General features: G+C 40.5%; 1 protein-coding gene across 1 annotated transcript; it reads left to right on the top strand.

Annotated features, from left to right (window-relative positions):
- Positions 1–4,404: 4,404 nt before the first annotated feature.
- LOC106068599 (metabotropic glutamate receptor 4-like) lies at positions 4,405–13,709 on the top strand. Its single transcript, XM_056011765.1, has 3 exons — positions 4,405–6,251; positions 8,817–9,601; positions 12,925–13,709. The coding sequence occupies exons 1-3, from the start codon at positions 4,940–4,942 to the stop codon at positions 13,429–13,431; spliced, it is 2,604 nt and encodes an 867-aa protein (XP_055867740.1). The 5' UTR covers positions 4,405–4,939; the 3' UTR covers positions 13,432–13,709.
- Positions 13,710–22,087: the final 8,378 nt, after the last annotated feature.

Here is a 22,087-nt window from a genome sequence, read left to right as displayed (position 1 = left end):
CATTGTTATGTTAGAGTGTTCATATGACTAGACCAATACATGAGATGAACTGCGCAGTGGTTTCCAAAATCAGGGAGCTCTCCATATAGTTTTCTTTCTATTTGGGGTGTTTTGGGGATTGTGTCTTATACGGGCCTCTTGGTAAAGAGAGGCAGTTTTGGAGGACGTGGTCGGCATTCTCTGGTGATACTCCACATGGGCAGACTTCACTGGTTCCAATTTTGAGCTTCCGGTACATATGTTGCCGCATCATTTCTTGTTTGTGTTGTAAGACTCCCACTTCTTGTAGAGAATGACCGTAAGCACTTGTAAGTTTGTGCACTAGCGGTGGGGCACTCCTCTAAGTGACTTAGTTGTTCATAGTGTTTTAATTATAAATGAGCACACAACAGTAACTAGGTTTCCCCCTCTTTTTTTTCTTCCCTTTTCTCTTCCTTCCCCCTTCCCTTTGTAATTTGTATATATAAAAAATTATATTTAAAAGCTGCGGGGGTGGGGTAATCCATGGATGACCATATTAGTAATAAAAATTACCCTCTCAAAAGTGGTAGACGAGGTATGCTTATACATTTTAATAAAATTACATGTTTTAGTATACATTTTTTTTATTCAGTACTGAAGAGATGACATTGCCAACAACACATAAGACACTAACCTAAGTTTACGGTTTACACAACAGTTCACGTTAAAACTGTTCACAAACTGTCCAGACTTGACGATCACTGGGTTGTCCATTGTCCTCTGTTGTAGACGAACGAAGATATTAGGATTCTTTCGGAAGGATCTTTTTTTTTTTCAGTAGAGGAGATTACATTGCCCACAACCACATAAGATAAAAACGTTACACAACAATTAAGGTTAACATTGTTCATAAACTGTCCAAACTTGACGATCACTAAGGTTGTCCATTGTACTCTATTTCAATAAATATTCCGTGGTAGAGATTTTTTTTTGGTATCACAACAAATGTAAGAACCTTGTTCAGAATGGTTCATAGTTCTCTGTTTCCTTTGCTTGTCCCTTTCCCAGCCCCTAGACATACAAGCCACATGGGCTTTCATCTCAAACGAAATGCATGATCTTCGGAGTTTTGAAGGTCAGTGTCTTTATTTATTATTTTTTTTTTTTATAAAAAGGAAACCTCCGAATTTGCGCTATTCAATTTTAGCTTTATCATCATAGGAATCCTTGGGCCTTAGGCCTCTTTTCTTTGCCTCTTTTTTGGGCTTTATGTGCCTGTTTTATGGGCCATCTTGCCTCTTTTGTAGGCTTTCTTTTTTTTTTATTTGTAAGTTCTCATAACTCACAAGTATTAAATCATAAACAATTCAAAGGTGATTAACCTAAAAATATAATAATAGTAATAGAAATATTATTTAATATCAAAGACAAACTACCTAACCATTGAAACCACTAGAGACAGAAAAATGATACAAGTATCCTCTACCCCAGAATAATCAACACAATATCAATTGGCAAAAAACAAACCCCATTTGGGCAGTTGTTTGAGACAAACATCTATAAAAAAGCTAACAAGATCCTCGAAATAAAGAATCACTCTTTGTGTCAGGATTTTGTGATTTTACTATCACAAAAGAGATACAAGACACCGATAGCAAAGACAAACAGACACAAACACTCTTTTGTTCCCCTGGCAATCGGATAATTAAATAAGAATGATCTGGTATAAACTTTGTCACATGTAAATTATGAGTGAGTCTGGTGTGAATGTACACTTTGGTTTCTTATAGTTATAATGTTTTTTGTTTGGTGTAATGCACAAATTGTAAGACAAATTTCCATATGGATAATAAAGATTATTATTATAAAAAAAAAATATCCCTGACCCCCAACACCCCATTTCTGGAATACTACCTGAGTATTGTACAAGTATATGAAAATCAAACTAGATAATTCTCTACCCTTAAATCCATTATTTTCCTAAATGTCAATTCTAAGTGATTAGGATCAAACACCTTACTATTATGTAGAGCTTTGAGCCAGCTAGCCCAAACAAGATTCCTGTATTCGGAAACAATAATCAAGTTTAAGTTTTGCATCATTTTATTTTTTAGTTTTGGCAGCTTGTTTAAAACAATAGACAAGTTAACATTTACATAGTTGCCACAGTTAGCTTCTAATAAGTCCCTTACGGTACTTTTAACTTGAAGGAATAATGGACATTCCAAATACATGTGTTTCTCGTTATCAGCATTTTCAAGATGGCATAATTTACATTCACGGTCATTTTGCCCGTCTTCTAACCATAGGGGTCATCCCAAAGATAAGTCTATAACTTATCTCTCTAGCTTTTGGTGGGATATGTTTGATTTTTAGCGGCCCAGGAAAGGGGAAAAGACGCTATTAGTTTTGTGCGAAATGGCCGTCCGTCTGTCCCGTTTAGATCTTGTAAACTAGAAAAGATATTGAAAATCCGACATCACAATATTTTAGACCATTCAAAGTTCTGATGCAACGGCTACTTTTTTTTTTTGAAAGCGAAAAATCTAATTTTTAAAATCAGTTATGCAAGCAGTTTTTTAAAGAGAAAAAGCTAATTAGTATGCATTATAAGTTAGAATAATTTAAAATGAATAGTAATCTTAAAAACTTCATTTTTCTGAACATTTTTTTAATTGCGGAATTTTTTTTTTTTTTTTTTTTTTGGAGGATTCGAATAAGAGATTGAGCCTTTTCAAAACAATTAGATCAATTATAAGACATCAGTTAGGCCAGGGGAGGCGCGGTGGCTGAGCGGTAAAGCGCTTGTCTTTCGAACCGGGGGTACCCGGGTTCGAATCCTGGTGAAGACTGGGATTTTCAACTTTGGAAGCTTTGAGCGCCTCTGAGTCCACTCAGCTCTAATGGGTACCTGACATTAGTTGGGGAAAAGTATAGGCGAGTGGTCGTTGTGCTGGCTACACGACACCCTCGCTAATCGTAGGCCACAAAAACAGATGAACTTACATCATCTGTCCTATAGACCACAAGGTCTAAAAGGGGAACTAGTTAGGCCAGGTTCACATCTAACTTTACATTCACTTACACCTATCCTTTGATCTGCGGGACCGTTGGGGCACTACACAAGATCTGTTAACCCTCTTTCTCCATTCTTATCTCTCATTTGTCTTTGATATAATTTCATTTGGATGTTCTTTCTAAAAATATTGAAGCCTGCCTGGGTGGACCTCTTTTGAGTTTGTGTTTCCACACAAACTGTCTTTTGTAACCTTGTTAGGTTTATGAATGTGTCCTTGAATTCTGTCACCCCAAGACCTCTCCCCCACTTAATCCTATTAACTATGCTTTCATGTAACAGCTTTTTAAGTGTTGTATATGATTCTTTGGTTTTGTTGTGTATTAAATGTTCATTACCAGGTAAAATTCTTCAAATAGATCTGTAAAATGTCTTTATTTACTTTTTTAAGAATGCACTACATCTTTATTTCTGATAATCTTTACAAATCCTCCTATTAGCTTGGAAACTCTTCATGAGTTTAAAAAGCTGGGCGGACACTGGTCGCGTATTATGAAAACGGTACTAACAATTTTTCTAAATATTTTACAGTTTTTTTTTGTGTATACTTGAAAAAGGAGGTGCGGTAACTGAGTGGTAAAGCGCTTGGCTTCCGAACTGGGGGGTCCCAGGTTTGAATCCTATTGAAGACTGGGATTTTTAATTTCGGGATCTTTTGGGCGCCTCTAATGGGTATGGACATTAGTAGTGGAAAAGTAACTATACAGCGATTTCTTTCGCTTAATCACAAGCGAATATTAGATTTATTAAAACTATGGGAAAATGGAATTCAACATTCAGCAGCATACAAAAAGTTACAAAACACTTAATTTTTCCCAACACGTGTTCTATTTAAAGATGTTTTTTTTTTTTTTTTTTGTGGTTATTTTACACAACAACTATAGCACCGAGAATGAAAGTAATTAATTTACTTATAATATTATTTTTATAATTTTGGATGTTCTTTAAGTTTTAGATAAATGAATATTTATGCATAGCTAATTTATTGTAACAAATCGATTGTGATTTATTGATAAATGATTTAACTTGCTGCATTTTTTAAAACAATATTTGTAAGAAAAGTTGTGAAGAATTCAAAAAAGAGCTATAAGCTCTAAGAGAGAGAGAGAGAGAAAGAGAGAAAGAGAGAGAATTAGTGACGCTGTACGCCATCCTCTATTTGTGAGACGCTGTACGCCATTCTCTATTTGTGAGACGCTGGTCCAGCCCTATTTTTGTTTTCTTGCTTTGTTTGTTTATTTTTCTCTCCGTAACTATCTGTTGCCTCTCTTCTTGTCTTTTTTTCTTGGTGCAAATTAATTCCTAAAATATGCAGTGGCCGTCAATTGATATTCTCAATGATTGTACACCCACAATGCCTGAGTGAAACGACCATTAATCAAACCACAGCATTCGCGTGCTTTCCATATCCCAGCCACGTGCTTGGGATCGTCTGCTTGTATGTTAATGGATTTTTCATGCAGCTACATTGTTGCCAACTTTCAACGTGTGAGTAGATCTAGGGATGTTATAGACACGAAATCTGGGTGTAATTGTTCTTAACGACAAATTTATTTTGTTTCATCGATGAACAATCTGAATTTTGTTTCTGTTCTTTTAACAAAGGAGAGTCGCAATTTCTATAGGAAGTTTGCTGTCTTGGAAAGCTCTTAGGGAATCGTGATATGTATAGATTTAAGCCGTGTCTACATCGACGCATGATATAGGCCTATATGTGATGTTTTATAATTTCATTATGTTATTCTAACACTTCAGAAAAAAATAAGCTCTAGTGATAATGTAAACACTGGCAGGTAAACATTTCTATTCTTCTGTTGTATTAACTCTTTCTCTCCATAATTATTTACCACATTCTGGTGGAATCAACGTTGGTATCGTTAGTTAGGAGAGAAAGAGTTAAAGATGTTTAGAACGAAAAGAAAGTTGAGAAAAAGAGAACTTTTTATACCAAGTTTGATTGTATTATCACTTATTCGAATTGAGGAAGTTGGCACTATCCAGCCCGTGCCTGGCCTCTCTGGAAGAGCATATAAAGATCTTGGAGACGTTAACTTAGGCGTCTTCTTCGCCATTACCAAATACGACCCGCAACACTTGTGCGGGGACGAGCTTCGCTTTCCCTTATTGCAGCAGTACATCGAGGCCATAGTGTACGCTGTGGATGAGATCAACAGGTCGCCGGCCCTGCTGCCGAACATCACTCTGGGCTATGCCATCGTGGATGACTGCGTGAAGGAGTCAGCAGCCGTGGCGCAAGCTCTGCGGTTCTTGCCTCGCAGGAACTGCACCACCATGGAAATTAACGACAACTCTGACCAGTACGATGTGGTCGGCGTCATTGGACCGGAGAGGAGCGACAACAGCCTGGCGGTGTCTTTGGTGCTGGGGCCCGTCAAAATCCCCCAGATAAGCTTCTTGTCGTCCAGCGATGAGCTTTCCAACAAAGATCTGCATTCGTATTTCCTACGAATGATCCCACCTGATAGGCAGCAAGTGGACGCCATTTTGACCTTCATTCAAGCCCAGAAATGGACCTACGTCAGCATTATATTCTCGGCAGGGAGTTACGGCGAGTCTGCATATTTACGATTCAAACAAAGAGCCGAGGCGTTCGGCATTTGCTTGGCCGTGCACCGCAAGACAACCTTGGTCATGACTTCCGAAGAGTACGTAGAGATCATCGAGGAGCTCCTCCAGAAATCTAAAGCTAGAGTTGTCGTGGCTTTCATCGGGGGAGAGGAAATGGTGAGACTTTTCCAACAGGCTCACTCGATGAACGTTTCCAAACAGTTTATCTGGATCGGAAGCGATGGTTGGTCTGAAAGATTGACCATTTTACCGATCGAATACCAACCTTCTGTTTACGGTTCCTTCTCTTTCCAAGTCTCTGCAAGGGAACACTCGCGGTTCAATGATTATTTTGACAGCCTGAGACCAAACTGCACCAAAAATCCTTGGTTTCAAGAATTCTGGGAGTGGGCGTTTGATTGCTCTTTCAAACGAAGGACATGCGACGATTCCCAGAGAATCAGCCAAAGCTCCAAGTTCTACAGACTTGGACTTATCAGTAAAGCGATTGATACGGTGTACGTGTACGGACATGCGATGCACAATCTCATTGCCGACAAATGTCCCCAAGCCACTGGTGAGGAAGCTTCAGAGTGTATAAAGAAAACAGGATTGTTGGACTATTTGAGAAATGTATCTTTTGAAGGTATGTGTTTCGCTTTTTGCAAAGCTTATATCAACTCACTCTCTCTGACTGTCTGGTAAAAAGTTTGTACACTTTATTTCTCCCATACCCATTCTCGGATCAATTTGAAACTTTGCACAATTATTTATTGGCATAGACAAGGCATGAATCGATAAAAAAAAAAGTAACCAATTAGTCAATGAACTACTGGTAATTTTTATTTTTTTGTTTGATACCAACAAGGGAAATTAATCCTTTAGTATTCACAAATATGGCTAAAGAGGTGTGTTTGACCCCCCTTAGATAATTACACAAGTCATTTCTCCCACACCTATTCTCTGATCAAGTTCAAACTTTAAAAACATGAATCCATTATAAAAATTTACCAAATAGTCAATTAATTATTGGTAATTTATTATTTTGTTTGATATTGAATAAGGGACATAACTTCTGGATTATTGAGAATCAATTCTTGATAATTTTAGGAGTGTAGTCAACTATTAGGATGTTTTATTATGTTAATGTGCCAATAAAAGATTTTTTTAATTTCTGTATAAGAATCTGGTTTTATACTTTAAAACACTTGGACCATCTAACTACTAAAAAGTTCCCTTTCAGACCTTGTGGTCTATAGGGCAGATGATGGAAAAGTAATCTGTTTCTGTGTCCTACGGCTAACGAGAGTGTCATGTGGCCAGCACAACGACCAACCGCCTTTACTTTCCCCGGCTAATGTCAGGTACCTATTAGAGCTGGATGGACCCAGAGGCGCCCAAAGATGCGAAAGTTAAAAATCCCAGTCTTCACCAGGATTCGAACCCGGGACCCCCGGTTTGGAAGCAAATTTCTTTACCGCTCAGCCACAGCGCCTCATCTAACTATTAAGTCATGTATTAATTGCTAACTGTTTGAGCCATACATAGATATATTATATAGATCTACAATACAAAAGATTTTATTCTAGAGTTGGACATTCCCAGCGTTGTCTTATGTTTTCTGTGTTAATGCTTTGATGTCTGTCTCAGGAACACCATCTGATGCCTAGATGTTACAGTTGCCTTCCCTATGACTTGATGCTACATCCCCCAATAATTAAATGCAACATGCATGCTGTATCCATAACAATGGCTTAGTGTTTCATGAACTTTCATCCCAATCCCTAAGAAATGGCTAAATGTTACATCCCCATCCCCAAGAAATGGCTAAATGTTACATCTCAATCCCTAAGAAATGGCTAAATGTTACATCCCAATCCCTAAGAAATGACTAAATGTTACATCCTAAATCCTTAGTAATGGTTTGATTTTGTATTCCTAAGATCTATTAACAGGGCCCCGCAATTTTAGACTAAGCGGTAAAGCGCTCGGCTTCCGAACAGAGAGTTCCGGGTTTGAATCCTGTAGAAGATTGGAATTTTGAATTTTGAATGTCGGGATTTTAAGGGCGCCTCTGAGTCTGTCTAACTCTAATGGGTACCTGACACTAGTTGGGGAAAAGTAAAGGCGGTTGGTCGTTGTGCGGGCCACATGACACCCTTGTTTACATATGGAAGTTGCAAACCATTAAATAGGAACAATCTGATATAAACTTTGTCACATGTAAATTATAAGTGAGTCTGATGTAAATGTACACTTTGGTTTCTTATAGTTAAAATGTTTTTTGTTTGGTGTAATGCACAAATTGTAAGACAAATTTCCTTACGAACAATAAAGATTATTATTATTATTATCTGTCCTATAGATCTCAAGGTCTGAACTTTACTTTTTTCTTTTTTTTTTTTTTTAATATTACAATCAGTTATGTCTCTTGTCACAGGCCAAGATGTAGAACTTCAAGGGTTAACATATGTAGTGAATCGAACCATTGACCTAGCTTTAAGCCAATGGCGCCTATTGCGTTGGAGTTGATTCCTGTTGCATAATAAATGTTTATATAATGATCTCATTAATAGTAAAGTTGCTATTGTAAAAAAAAAACTTAGAAGTGGGGCCTCGCAAGCAATTAGCTAACTTTGCCACCGCGCCCCCAACGTTCAATTAGCGTTCCGTAAACTTCTGAAACATATTTGTACAGATGTCAAAATCCGATTTTTCTACTAAGTCCAAAAACAAGACGCGGTGGCTGAGTGGTTATGCGCATGGCTTCCGAACCGGGGTCTGGGGTTCGAACCCTGGAAAAGACTGGGATTTTTAATTTCGGGATCTTTGGGTGCAACCGAGTCCACCCAGCTCTAATGGGTACCTGACCTTAGTTGAGGAAAAGTAAAGGCGGTTGGTCGTTGTGCTGGCCACATGACACCCTCGTTAACCGTAGGCCATAGAAACAGAATACCTGCCCTATAGACCACAAGGTCTGAAAGGGGAACTTTACTTTTTTTGTAGCTAGCCCTATGCCTAAGGTCGGCCCTGGTTTCGGTGCCTCGTACGTCAACCATCTCACTTAGGTACATCTATATTTCTCACTTCTCCGTGTTCTCCCATCTGTCACGTGAATCTGTCACGTGGTTCGCATGTACGTGTATTACTTTTATAACCAAGACAATTATCATAAAGTTTTGTAAAATTTAATTTGTTTTCACTTTAACAGGATCTTCAGGATACATCCAGTTTGACGACAATTACAACCTGAAAGGCTATTACGAAGTCAGACAAAATCTGCCAGGGAATCCTCTAAACTTAAAACCAGTATGCCGCATTGACCTCGACAACGACACCAGCATCAGTGTTCTCAGCAATTACACGTGGGAATACGTCAGCTACGCTGGCTGGCCAAACGTGCCTCCAGAGTCCGTTTGCAGTCCACCTTGCGGCGTCAATGAGTATAAGGTCCCCGACCTGGTCAAGTGCTGCTGGGATTGCAGGGAGTGCCGAAAGAACGAGATCGTGTTCCAGAACGGCTCGTCCTGCCAGGTCTGCCCGAAGTTCAACTGGCCCGATCCCCTGGCCAACTTCACCCGCTGCTCCCTCATTGAGCCCACGTCACTGCTCTACACCAAAGGCGTGGTCATCTTCGAGATGGCCGCCATCGCGCTGGGCTTGGTCACCACTGTCTTCGTTCTGATCGCGTTCATCTACTACAAGGAGGCCAGCATCATCAAGGCTGCGAGTCGCGAGCTCAGTTTTCTCCAGCTCATTGCCATCATGCTTGGCTTCGTGACGATCCTCCTCTACGTTCTACCGCCAACAGATCAGATTTGTTCCGTGGCTTATTGCCTCTTCTGCTTCTCATTGAACTTGCTGCACGCGCCACTCTTGGTCAAGGCCATTCGGATCTACAGAATTTTTCTGGCGCCTTCAAAATGTGCCAGAGGTCTTAGGTTTATTAGTCCGTTCTCCCAAGTGGTCATTTCATGCCTAATAGTACTTGGTCAGGTTAGTCTTTTTTTTCATTAAGTACATTGCAGTCATAATTGAAAGTCTGTTTGTTTGTTGGAAGCCTTTGTCTTGAACACCTTGCTCTTCTTTCTGTTTATGGTAAGACTCAGTCTAGCTGAATTGTTCTTGAAAATCGAAAAGCACTATTGTAATTTACTTTTGTCTTATGTTCGTCGTTTTTTAATACAAAGCCGTGGGCCCACGAGGCCTCATCTATCTCTAGTTATGGCTTTCCATTAGGTATTGTCATAATCCCATAAACTGAACAAGGTTATTCAGAGATTTATTAAAGATATTTGTAGACATTGTCATGTATTATAATGTGGAGTGCACAAGAATGAAATTTTGATTTCATTTATCTTAAAAACTTTTTTGTATAATTACAGATTTTCGGTAGCTGAATACTTACGCACTCAAAACTCAAACTCAAACTCACTTATGCACTAATTAATTTATAACATTTTTAGTTTTATATATATATTTGTCCTATGCCATTGTATGTTTCTGTTATATAATTATTTTTTTCTCAAAATTCTAGAATCATTAGAGATTTTAACCTAATGTCTGACTTGGTTACTTTCCCATAGTTAGGCTATAGATGTTTCGGATTGAAATAACCCAAACGCTAACCCTAGCTAGTCAAGTAAACATTTAATCTATACATTTTATTTATTTATGATATTATAACCATAGACATAAATAAAATAAATATAGAATGGCCGATAAAAGAGTTTTATGAAACGAAAATTTGTGACTTGCAATTTTGTGTACTTTATTATACAGCAGTGTTGTTTTGTTTAATCTCTAAGACTGAAGATCATGCAACTTTTCAAAATTCGGAAATCCGACAACAATAGATATACATGTTTTCAAGTTACATGAAGTTATTTCCTTTTTCCAATCTATATTTATATATGTCTATGATTATAACATATACTCGTATATTCGCGAAATACCACTCATTTAATGATTCATCTTTCAAGAGATCTATGGAACCGTCCAACAGATTTTCAAGAAATATCTCTCACAAGTTCTTTTTACACTTAGGTGCTAGATAAGAAAAAGTTTTGATAGATTCACAGACTGAACTTGGCAATTCGCGCAAAAAAAACAACAAAAAAAAACGCAACCTTTCTATTAAATCTTTGTATTTAATTTTCGGTATTTCCCCCAAAATACTCTCAATCTAAATATAGCGGATCAAAAATTCAACGCAACAAAGCAGGAGTCAAGTGGATGCCCAAATTTTACTGGCGCGTGTTCAAATTTTACTGGCGAGTGTTCAAATTTTACTGGCGCGTGTTCAAATTTTACTGGCGCGTGTTCAAATTTTACTGGCGAGTGTTCAAATTTTACTGGCGCGTGTTCAAATTTTACTGGCGCGTGTTCAAATTTTACTGGCGCGTGTTCAAATTTTACTGACGCGTGTTCAAATTTTACTGACGCGTGTTCAAATTTTACTGGCGCGTGTTCAAATTTTACTGGCGCGTGTTCAAATTTTACTGGCGCGTGTTCAAATTTTACTGACGCGTGTTCAAATTTTACTGGCGCGTGTTCAAATTTTACTGGCGCGTGTTCAAATTTTACTGACGCGTGTTCAAATTTTACTGGCGCGTGTTCAAATTTTACTGGCGCGTGTTCAAATTTTACTGGCGCGTGTTCAAATTTTACTGGCGCGTGTTCAAATTTTACTGGCGTTTATTTGGAATCCGTTCGTCGCCATTGATTTCAAAAACTAAAAACACATTTGAAATACCGACTTCAACATAGAGCTTGTAAAGGGTGCATGCAACGGCTGCTTCTGATCTTTTGAGCTCGATACTATTGTTTTAAGGAATGTCATACCATAGACATCGAAACTTAAGCACAAACATAGAATCGTTTCCTAAAACAAGGTAACAAGAAACCGCCCTCTGTTCCGGACTATTGTATCTTTTAGAGTGCGTGTAATATTCAAAATCGGATTATTGAACTGTCATCACCATGATTCGAAGATGTTTATAGGTACAATAGTTATTGGAATGTTAATTAGCTAAGCTGTTAAATTTTTGTTCTCGATTCTTGTATTATAATGTCATGTGAAAAAAAAATAATTGTGCGAAATTTCAGTTATTTCCGAAATTGGGTGTCGGAGAAATAACGCCTACAAACTTTTACCAGAAGAGTTGATGTCAGCTTTGTAACTATGGAAACACGATACGTACGGAAAATATTTTCAATGATTCGCATTACCTAGACATTGAGCTAATTACCCAAATTGTAGGCCTACATTACCTACTAGGCACTTGTTAAAGTGAAAAAAAAAAGATTTTTGTCCAAGTAGCGTCGGTTAAAGAAAAAAAAAAAGCCCGCCAAAATACGTTATACTTAACACGAAGAAAATTTTACGACAATCCCGCCCATTTCATACAGGATACGCGACGTTTTGGCTCAACCGTTTTGGGCACGAGAGGATCTGACCTTAATTTATAAAACACTGAACCGTAGTGGTCATGTAGTGACATGTAGTATGTGCTCTGGACATGTCTCGGTGGTTCTTGGTTTGGATCCTTCCCGCCGAAATACCGTTACAGACGTCAAATGTACCTCGCATAATATAGCATAGGCCAGTGGTGCCTCTTTCTTTACGTGATTGAAACTGACATGCGTACAACCTTTTTACAAAGCTTCTATCAACTCACTCTGTCTGTCTGGTAAAAAGTTTGAGCATGTTTTTTCTGTCTTTTCCCATTCTCGGGTCAAGTTAAAACTGCACAAAATTATTCAATCAAAGCTGAAAAAAAAAACGTGAATAAATAAAAAAAAAAGGATGTTAGTGGTAATAAAATGCTCTCTAAAATCAAAATGGTATTTAATTGATTTATTTGAATTCATAGTTAATATAGTAATTTTGATGTGAGTTTGTGTGTGTGTGTGTGCTTGTGTGTGTGTGTGTGTGAGGTACGACCGAACCGCAATGTCCGCCTACGAGTTCGGGTATAACATCTATTGTTTAATTGCAAACCTATATCGTCACCATATTTCTATTAATTTTTACTCAACTCGTTCGTTCCTTACTCGGTCAGACTATTTCAACGCCACCCTTCGATCAAGAAATATGAAAAGGACCGAGATATCTGTGTGTAGTCGCTCAATTAACTCTATACGTTGTGTCTGTTCTATTTATTTGAATGTTTCTGTAGTGTTGTCTTTATATGAAAAAGAGTCCTTGTTATCACAACAATTTTCCATAAAGCAGTTGTAGTCTTAGTCTTGGTCTTAGTCTTAAAGAAAATGGTTGAATTTTTTTGTTGCTTTCACCAGACTCTTGTTTATTTCAGGTTATCATTGTTTCCATTGTCACAACTCTACAGAAGCCTCGAGCCATGAAGAATCAGCTGAGTCTTCTAGAGCGCGAGGTGGAGCTCTCCTGCCACATGTCCCCGGCCATGCTCGTGTCGTTCCTCAGCTACAACCTCACCATCGTCCTGCTCAGCTCCGTGTTCGCCTTCAAGACCAGGATGGTCCCCGACAACTTCAACGAGTCCCGCTTCATTTCCGTGTGCGTCACCACCACGCTGGTAGTCTGGGTAGCCTTCATCCCGACCTACATCCACTCTGCTAAGCAATACCTCAAGACCCTGCTGCTGACCCTGGCGCTTCTGATGAACCACTCCCTGGCCTTGACCTTCCTGTTTCTGTCCAAACTGTTCGCCATCTTGTACTACAATAAATCGACGGCGGCTGTAAATCCAGCGGAGGCGTCTCCTGCGCCGAGGTTCAAACTCAGCCTTCAGCACAGCGCCAGTTATGTTTTACCGTATGCCACCACCAATGGACAGGTCTAATAAACTAGGCTGTTTTTTAACGAGGGTCATCGTGATCTGGCCTAATTCTCCTATTTTTTACCTAGACAGAACAAGAAAGACACACCAAATTAACACTTATAATGTAAGCTCTATGTCGACCAATTGTTTCCGTACATGAAATTATGCCCGGGCAGTGTCAAATTGTGTATAATAAGTGTATAATATATTGGGAATTGGCCCGCAGGGGCATACATCAGCAGGCAACTAATTGCAGGTGTAAAAGAAAAGAAAAGCCCCATCCAGCAAACTCTCTGCTGTGCTTCAGTTCAACCCTTTTCAACTTCCACATACTAAATAAGGACTCCGATAACGCCTCATCACTGAACTATATATCTGAGACGACATTTCATTTCAAGAGTTTATTCGTTCAGCTTTATGTACTCGAAATAGAGCCTTGAGAGAACAAACGAATAGTCACTTTTAATTAGAGTAGCACCATTAGTCAAATCACTGAATTTAGAGACACTTCGGGACAGAAGACTAAAAAGTTATTTAAGAATAAATAAAAAAAAATAAAAAGTTACAATACACAAATATAAAGGCACATTTTTTGTTCCATATGCTAGGAAAAATCCGTACAAGTGCTCCTTCTTCGCGAATGCCGTTAGAGCATGGAATGGGTTGCCTGCGTCAGCCAGGAAAACCAAACAACGTAGCAGAGTCTACGTCACTGATTACGTAGCTCGTAATCTCTTTTGAAGTAACGTCTGTAATCTATAAGATAAAATCTTTTTCAACAGGAGGAACAGAAAATATTTTAGTTAATTCAGTGTCCTCCTATTGAGAGAAAATTTTTTTTATAAAGTTAGTTTTTTTCTTCTGTAACATTTTTGCATTATATTTTCATTGTCATCATGAGTTTCATCCTCTTCAAAGTTGATTTAATTTGAGGAATGTTCTTATTTATCAACATGCTCATTATTTATTATAAAATAATATTCTCTGTGTAAATATTGTATAGGGACTGTACGTTAGTCAGAGGTGTGACTGAGTTAAAAATCTTTTGACTACTAAACATATATGGTTACTTAGGGCGTATGTTGAGACTGCCTGATGAATGGGGCAAATGAAATTGGATGAAAGTGATTCTGGACGCACAACACCCTTATACTTATTGTCTACAGATCTTTGCACGATATACATGCATATATTAATTGTAATTATTGGAATCAATGATCTATGCTGTGATGTTGTATTATAGAAAGTCTACTTATTTTTCAATCTATTTGTAAATTATCTTTATTAATTATGTGTTAATTATGTATTGCTCATTATGTATTATGGCTTCCGAAAGAGACAGTGGGAAATCACTCGAAAAAGCCGCGGGATGCCCAGTTAGGATCCAAAGGAAATCTAGACTACTGCCTAAGACAAGGGTAGAGAGGGGAAATGATACCTTAAATCGAACCCCGACAGACAACCGTTTTGTCTGCGTTGGTGGTGGCAAAATATGTAGATTACAGCTAGGACTGCTACTGCAGTGATCCTTACTCTTTGGACTCGAGACAAGCATTGTTTATAAAGCCTGTGTAATGTATTGGTAAAAAAAGCTAACCTACACAATTACTGTCTAGATAAAGTTATCTTATTGTGTATAGAAAGAAATATAGATATGAATTTGCTGTTTAATTTCCTGGCTGCTTTTGCTAAGAAGTAATATATATATATATATATATATATATATATATATATATATATATATATATATATATATATGGCTCCTTTTGTCTCGAAAGGCAATGGATGCGCCCAAGTGAGTCACTGGTTTTGGCTTAATCTTGAGACGGGGCAGAATCTGGTGTGGCTAATCAAGCCAATTCTAGAACGGCAGACTTTGCCACAATTCGTACATTTGTATGCCTCTGATTTAGGGCTAGCAGACAGGGCAGCTTTCTTTTTTTCCCTCTTGATTAAAGCCGCTTCAATTCTTTTGTTCTCAGCAAGGGTTGTCCCAGCACGCACAGTCTGTCTCCATGCACTCCGGTCTTTGGCTATGTTTTCCCACATACTTTCACTGATGCCTGAGGCTCTCATGTCTCGCTTGCAGACATCTCTATATGTTAGTCTTGGGCGGCCCTTGGGTCTGACTCCTTCCACAAGCTCAGCATATAAGATATCTTTCGGGATTCTACCATCTGGCATGCGGGTGACATGTCCGAGCCAGCGTAATCTCCTTTGTGTCAGGAGAGCATACATGCTGTTCATATTGGCCAGTCTCAAAACTTCCTGATTGGAGACATGGTCCCTCCAAGAGATGCCCATTATGCGTCTCAGGCAGCGCAAGTGGAAACTATTTAATCTGTGCTCTTGGTACATGTATGTTGACCAGCTTTCACTGCCATAAAGGAGAGTGCTCACAACACAGGCGTTGTAGACTAGGATTTTGGTCGCTGTGGTCAATTTACCATTTTCCCAGACGCGCTTGGAGAGTTTTGCCAATGCTGTGGTAGCTTTTCCTATCCTTTTTGTCAGCTCGATGTCTAAGTCTAGGTTACTGACAATTGTTGAACCCAAGTAGGTAAATTCCTGCACCACTGAAAGGGTGTGGTTCCCAATTTGTATTATAGGTATTTCTGCAACGTCTTGTGCCAGGATTTCGGTCTTGGAGAGACTTATAGTAAGGCTAAACTCTTGACAAGCAGCTGCTAAGGCGTTCACTAGCTTCTGTAGACCTCCTTGTGAGTGAGATACGAGTGCCGCGTCATCGGCAAACAGCAGCTCCCTTAACAAGATACGACGCCTTTTCGTTTTGGCTTTAAGACGTGCCAGGTTAAAGAGCCTTCCATCGGATCTGCTATGGATGTATATTCCGTCTTCCAGGGATTTAAAAGCACTGGATAGTACGACTGAGAAGAAGATGCCAAAAAGTGTAGGGGCCAGTACACATCCTTGTTTTACACCGCTCTTAATGGAGAATGGCCTGGAGGAAGAACTTTCAAACTGAACGGTGCCCTGCATATTTTCGTGAAAAGCTGACACTAGTTTTCTTAACTTATTTGGACAGCCGATTCTCTCTAGTACAGCAAACAGACCGCTTCTGCTAACAAGGTCAAAGGCCTTGGTCAAATCAATAAAAGCTATGAAGAGGGGCTGCTTTTGTTCTCTGCTCTTCTCCTGTAGCTGCCGCAGAGAGAAAATCATATCTGTTGTAGATCTTCCTGCCCTAAAGCCACACTGCGACTCTGGATAAACACGATCTGCCAGGATCTGTAATCGCTTTAGTAACACTCTAGCAAAAGCCTTTCCGACTATGCTAAGCAGTGAGATGCCTCTGTAATTGTTACAATCAGAGCGGTCGCCTTTATTTTTATAAATTGTAACAATGTTGGAGTCTTTCAATTCCTGGGGGACCATTCCTTGTTCCCAGCACAAGCTTAGCAGTTCATGGAGTGGTTTGATTAGGGCATGTTTTCCAGCCTGAATTACTTCAGCAGGAATGCCATCTCCTCCGGGTGTTTTCCCATGTGCAAGCATGTCAATGGCAATGCTCAGCTCCTTTACTGAGGGCGTTTCGTCTAATTCCGTCAAAACTGGAAGTGATGGGAAGTTGGAAACAGCATTTGGTGAGATGGCGTTTTCAATCTGGTAGAGTTCTGCATAGTGTTCTACCCATCGTTCCATTTGCAGCGCACGATCGCTGATGATTGAGCCATCTTTTGACTTGAGCGGAGCACACTTGCTGGTGTGAGTTCCAAAGGCTTTTCTCATGCCCTCATATAGTCCTCTTATGTTACCACAGTCGGCACAAGATTGAATATCTTCGCATAGCTCCTGCCAGTATTTGTTAGCAAAGGTTGTCATGGCCAGGGGTGTCAATGGGGTTAAGCTCCCATTGTCTATAAAGTACTCCTAATGGCATGCGTCTCAAATAGCCTCTGACAACTAAGTCCAGCACCTGGCCTGCTCGTGTGGCTTAGATATTAAGCCCGGCGAAACTGCTCTTACTAACAGGTGAAGGGGTGAAGGCGGATACCTGGCGCCACAAAACCGGGAGCTTCGGGCAGATGGAGCTCGTCAGCCTAGTAAGGCAGTTCATCTAGGAGAGGGGTACTCTGACTTCAAACCCCCGCTGCCTTGCGGTACTGAGGCTTCAGGAGACAACCTCGAGGAGAAATCAGGAGTGAAGCCCCTTAGGCGTTGGGAGTATCAGCTATGAAATTCCCTCCGGCAGCTTCTGCAACTGAGTTGGTGCCAAATGTAATGCGATGCGTTCCTTTGGATCACATCAGCAAGGTCGAGAGAGGGATCATGACGCATGGGCCACCCATGACCCCTTTATCCAAGGCCCAGGAATGCGCCCCGGAGAGGAAACTCTGGTGCTGCTGCAAAGCGGCTAAAACAACACGGGAGACAACAGTTACGGGTTATAAGTCCAACTTGATTGGCGTAATGTATGGACGCCACGGGTTGTCTCTGACGGTGGGAGAGGTCTTCGCGCCTCACTGATCAGCTACCGCCCGCCTCAACCTGGGCAGCCCCCAGTCAGTTAGGTGCTGATCCGCCACAGCCTGCCTGCTCTAATGGGTGCTTAGAGCTTAGTTTAAAACGACAAGTAGGCTGGAAACTTGCACCAAGCAACAAAAGAAGAAAAATTAAACTGAAAAAGAAAATCCCTGTCATGCGACTGGCCACTTGGAATGTCAGGACAATGTGTCCTGGTCTCACTGATGATCTAAGGCAGATCGACGATGCAAGGAAGACGGCAGTTATAAACAACGAGCTAAAAAGGCTACATATTGACATTGCAGCCCTGCAAGAAACCCGACTGGCCGAAAACGGCATGCTCCGCGAGACTGACTACACTTTCTTTTGGAAAGGGAAAGCACAGGATGAGACTCGAATACATGGTGTGGGCTTTGCTGTCAAGAACAGTCTTCTTCCCATGATAGTCCCTCCAGTTGGTGGCTCGGAACGGCTACTAAGCATAAGTATGATGACAGCATCTGGAAAAGTCACTCTAATTAGTGCCTATGCCCCCACACTATGCTCGCCTCAGGAGGACAAAGACAAGTTCTATGAAGACCTCAAAGAAGCCATTGCAAACATTCCTCAAAAAGAACATATGATCCTTCTAGGTGACTTCAATGCCAGAGTAGGATCAGATCACACTACCTGGCCAGACTGTCTTGGGCTTTTTGGAATCGGAAAGATGAATGAGAACGGACAAAGACTGCTTGAATTCTGCACATACCATAAGCTCTGCATTACCAACACATACTTCAGAACAAAACCACAGCACTGTGTCTCATGGAGGCACCCTAGGTCTGGGCACTGGCACCAGCTGGATATGATACTGACACGAAAAAAGGACATTGGAAATATACTGCTGACACGTAGCTACCAAAGCGCGGATTGTGATACTGATCATACTTTAGTGTCATGCCGGACAAGACTGCTGCCAACTAAGATCCACACTTCACAGGGAAAAAGAAAATCACGCCTGAATACTACTAGCACAAAAAATCCTGATCTTTGCACCGAATTTGAGAACAAATTAGAGGAAGCTTTTAAAAACTTCTCTGTGACTGAGGTAGAAAAAAGCTGGACGTTTATGCGTGATACAATCTACCAAACATCATCACTGGTCTTTGGAAACAAAACCAAGAAAAGCGAAGACTGGTTTGAAGCTAGTCTACCAGAAATGGAAACTGCCACTACGAACAAGAGAGCAGCCATGCTAATCTACAAGAAGGATCCCACCCCAAGCAACTTAAAAAGGCTCAGAGCTGCACGTAACAATGCCCAAAGAGTAGCGAGACAATGTGCTAACAAATACTGGCAGGAGCTATGCGAAGATATTCAATCTAGGGTTAGATATATAAAACAATAACAAATGAAAAAGACATTCAAATAAACTCAAAGCTTATGCAAAATAAGCTGAATCATTCCCTGTGAATGATTTATATTGTGTTGGCCACCATAAAGTTGGGCTAGAGTTAGAGCCATGGAGTACAGTTAGAGCCATGGAGTACAGTTAGAGTCATGAAGTACAGTTAGAGCCATGAAGTACAGTTAGGGCCATGGAGTAAGTTAGAGCCATGAAGTACAGTTAGGGCCATGAAGTACAGTTAGAGTCATGAAGTACCATGGAGTACAGTAAGAGTCATGAAGTACAGATAGAGCCATGAAGTACAGTTAGAGCCATGAAGTACCATGGAGTAAGTTAGAGCCATGAAGTACAGTTAGGGCCATGAAATACAGTTAGGGCCATGGAGTACAATTAGAGCCATGAAGTACAGTTAGGGCCATGAAGTACAGTTAGAGTCATGAAGTACCATGGAGTACAGTTAGAGCCATGAAGTACAGTTAGGGCCATGAAGTACAGTTAGAGTCATGGAGTACAGTTAGAGCCATGAAGTACATTTAGAGCCATGGAGTACAGTTAGAGCCATGAAGTACAGTTAGAGCCATGAAGTACCATGGAGTAATGTTAGAGCCATGAAGTACAGTTAGAGCCATGAAGTACAGTTAGAGCCATGAAGTACAGTTAGAGCCATGAAGTACCATGGAGTAAGTTAGATCCATGAAGTACAGTTAGGGCCATGAAGTACAGTTAGGGCCATGAAGTACAGTTAGCGCCATGGAGTACAGTTAGAGCCATGAAGTACAGTTAGGGCCATGAAGTACAGTTAGAGTCATGAAGTACCATGGAGTACAGCTAGGGCCATGAAGTACAGTTAGAGTCATGAAGTACTGTTAGAGCCATGGAGTACAGTTAGAGCCATGAAGTACAGTTAGAGCCATGGAGTACAGTTAGGGCCATGGAGTACAGTTAGAGCCATGAAGTACAGTTAGGGCCATGAAGTACAGTTAGAGTCATGAAGTACCATGGAGTACAGCTAGGGCCATGAAGTACATTTAGGGCCATGGAGTACAGTTAGAGCCATGAAGTACAGTTAGGGCCATGGAGTACAGTTAGGGCCATGGAGTACAGCTAGGACCATGGAGGACAGTTAGGGCCATGGAGTACAGCTAGGGCCATGGAGTACAGTTAGGGCCATGGAGTACAGCTAGGACCATGAAGTGTATTTAGGGCCATGGAGTATAGTTAGGGCCATGGAGTACAGTTAGGGCCATGGAGTACAGTTAGGGCCATGGAGTACAGTTAGGGCCATGGAGTACAGTTAGGGCCATGGAGTACAGCTAGGACCATGAAGTGTATTTAGGGCCATGGGGTATAGTTAGGGCCATGGAGCACATTTATGGCCATGGAGGACAGTTAGGGCCATGGAGTGTAGTTAGGGCCATGGAGTACAGTTAGGGCCATGGAATACAGTTAGTACCATGGAGTGTAGTTAGGGCCATGGAGTACAGTTAGGGCCATGGAGTACAGTTAGGGCCATGGAGTAGAGTTAGAGCCATGAAGTACAGTTAGGGCCATGGAGTACAGTTAGGGCCATGGAGTACAGTTAGGGCCATGGAGTACAGTTAGGGCCATGGAGTGTAGTTAGGGCCATGGAGTACAGTTAGGGCCATGGAGTACAGTTAGGGCCATGGAGTACAGTTAGAGCCATGAAGTACAGTTAGGGCCATGGAGTACAGTTAGGGCCATGGAGTACAGTTAGGGCCATGGAGTACAGTTAGGGCCATGGAGTACAGTTAGGGCCATGAAGTACAGTTAGGGCCATGGAGTGTAGTTAGGGCCATGGAGTACAGTTAGGGCCATGGAGTACAGTTAGGGCCATGGAGTACAGTTAGGGCCATGGAGTACAGTTAGGGCCATGGAGTACAGTTAGGGCCATGGAGTACAGTTAGGGCCATGAAGTACAGTTAGGGCCATGGAGTACAGTTAGGGCCATGGAGTACAGTTAGAGCCATGAAGTACAGTTAGGGCCATGAAGTACAGTTAGGGCCATAATCTAGGAACTTTACATTCATAGTTTTTGTTGTGTTTTCTAAATACAACATTTCCACTGCTAGTTCTAATATAGGTTCCTTAATTTATTTTAGTTACACTTCTATCCTATCCTATCCCTTAGTCTGTTAGGCCATTTGGACACCATGCAAGATTCGTCGACCGTCTCTCTCCATTCCACTGTCTTTTGCCTTAGATAGAACCTCTTTCAATCTCAGGCCCGTCCAATCTTTTATGTTGTCTTCCCACCCGCTGTCTTTGTCTGCCTCTTCTTTTTTTCCCTGGTACTGTTCCCAGAAGGAAGGTCTTTGCGAGCCCCGAAGATCTTGTCATAGTGTTAAAACTGAGCTTAACATATAGTTTAATTTTAAGATGGTACTCTATGAATTGTATTGTATTGTAGGCCTATACTTAACATTTGAATATGTTTCAATGTCTAAATGACTTGTGACGCGTTTCTATGTGTCTTCATTCTCGTTGTCACTGTAAAAAAAAAAAATAAAAAAAAAATAAAATCTACAAAATCTGCTTTTTCTTTCTTTCTACTTATACTCTAGCCATCTGTTACTAAAAATAAATGACAATGTCCTATGCCTGATTGCCTACTATCAAATGACCATGATAACAGATTACTGCAATATGTTGCGACCCCCGCGAGCTGACAGGAAGACATTTATCAACACACAAGTAGCAGGTCCAGCCAGCTTACATTACTACTGTTGATACTACTGTTGATTACAGAGTACACTTTATGTTACTGGCAATTAATGATAAGTTGTT

Source organism: Biomphalaria glabrata, chromosome 15, assembly GCF_947242115.1.
Source record: "Biomphalaria glabrata chromosome 15, xgBioGlab47.1, whole genome shotgun sequence".
Lineage (NCBI taxonomy): Eukaryota > Metazoa > Mollusca > Gastropoda > Planorbidae > Biomphalaria > Biomphalaria glabrata.
Note: the sequence above shows the minus strand (reverse complement) of the source record. Positions and strands in the feature narration are given on the sequence as shown.

Excerpts from the sequence above, each read along its gene's own strand:
- LOC106068599 (XM_056011765.1), top strand. The coding sequence starts at position 4,940 with ATGTTTAGAACGAAAAGAAAGTTGAGAAAAAGAGAACTTTTTATACCA. Across the intron at positions 6,252-8,816 it reads GAGAAATGTATCTTTTGAAG|GATCTTCAGGATACATCCAG; the intron begins GTATGTGTTTCG and ends TCACTTTAACAG. Across the intron at positions 9,602-12,924 it reads GCCTAATAGTACTTGGTCAG|GTTATCATTGTTTCCATTGT; the intron begins GTTAGTCTTTTT and ends TGTTTATTTCAG.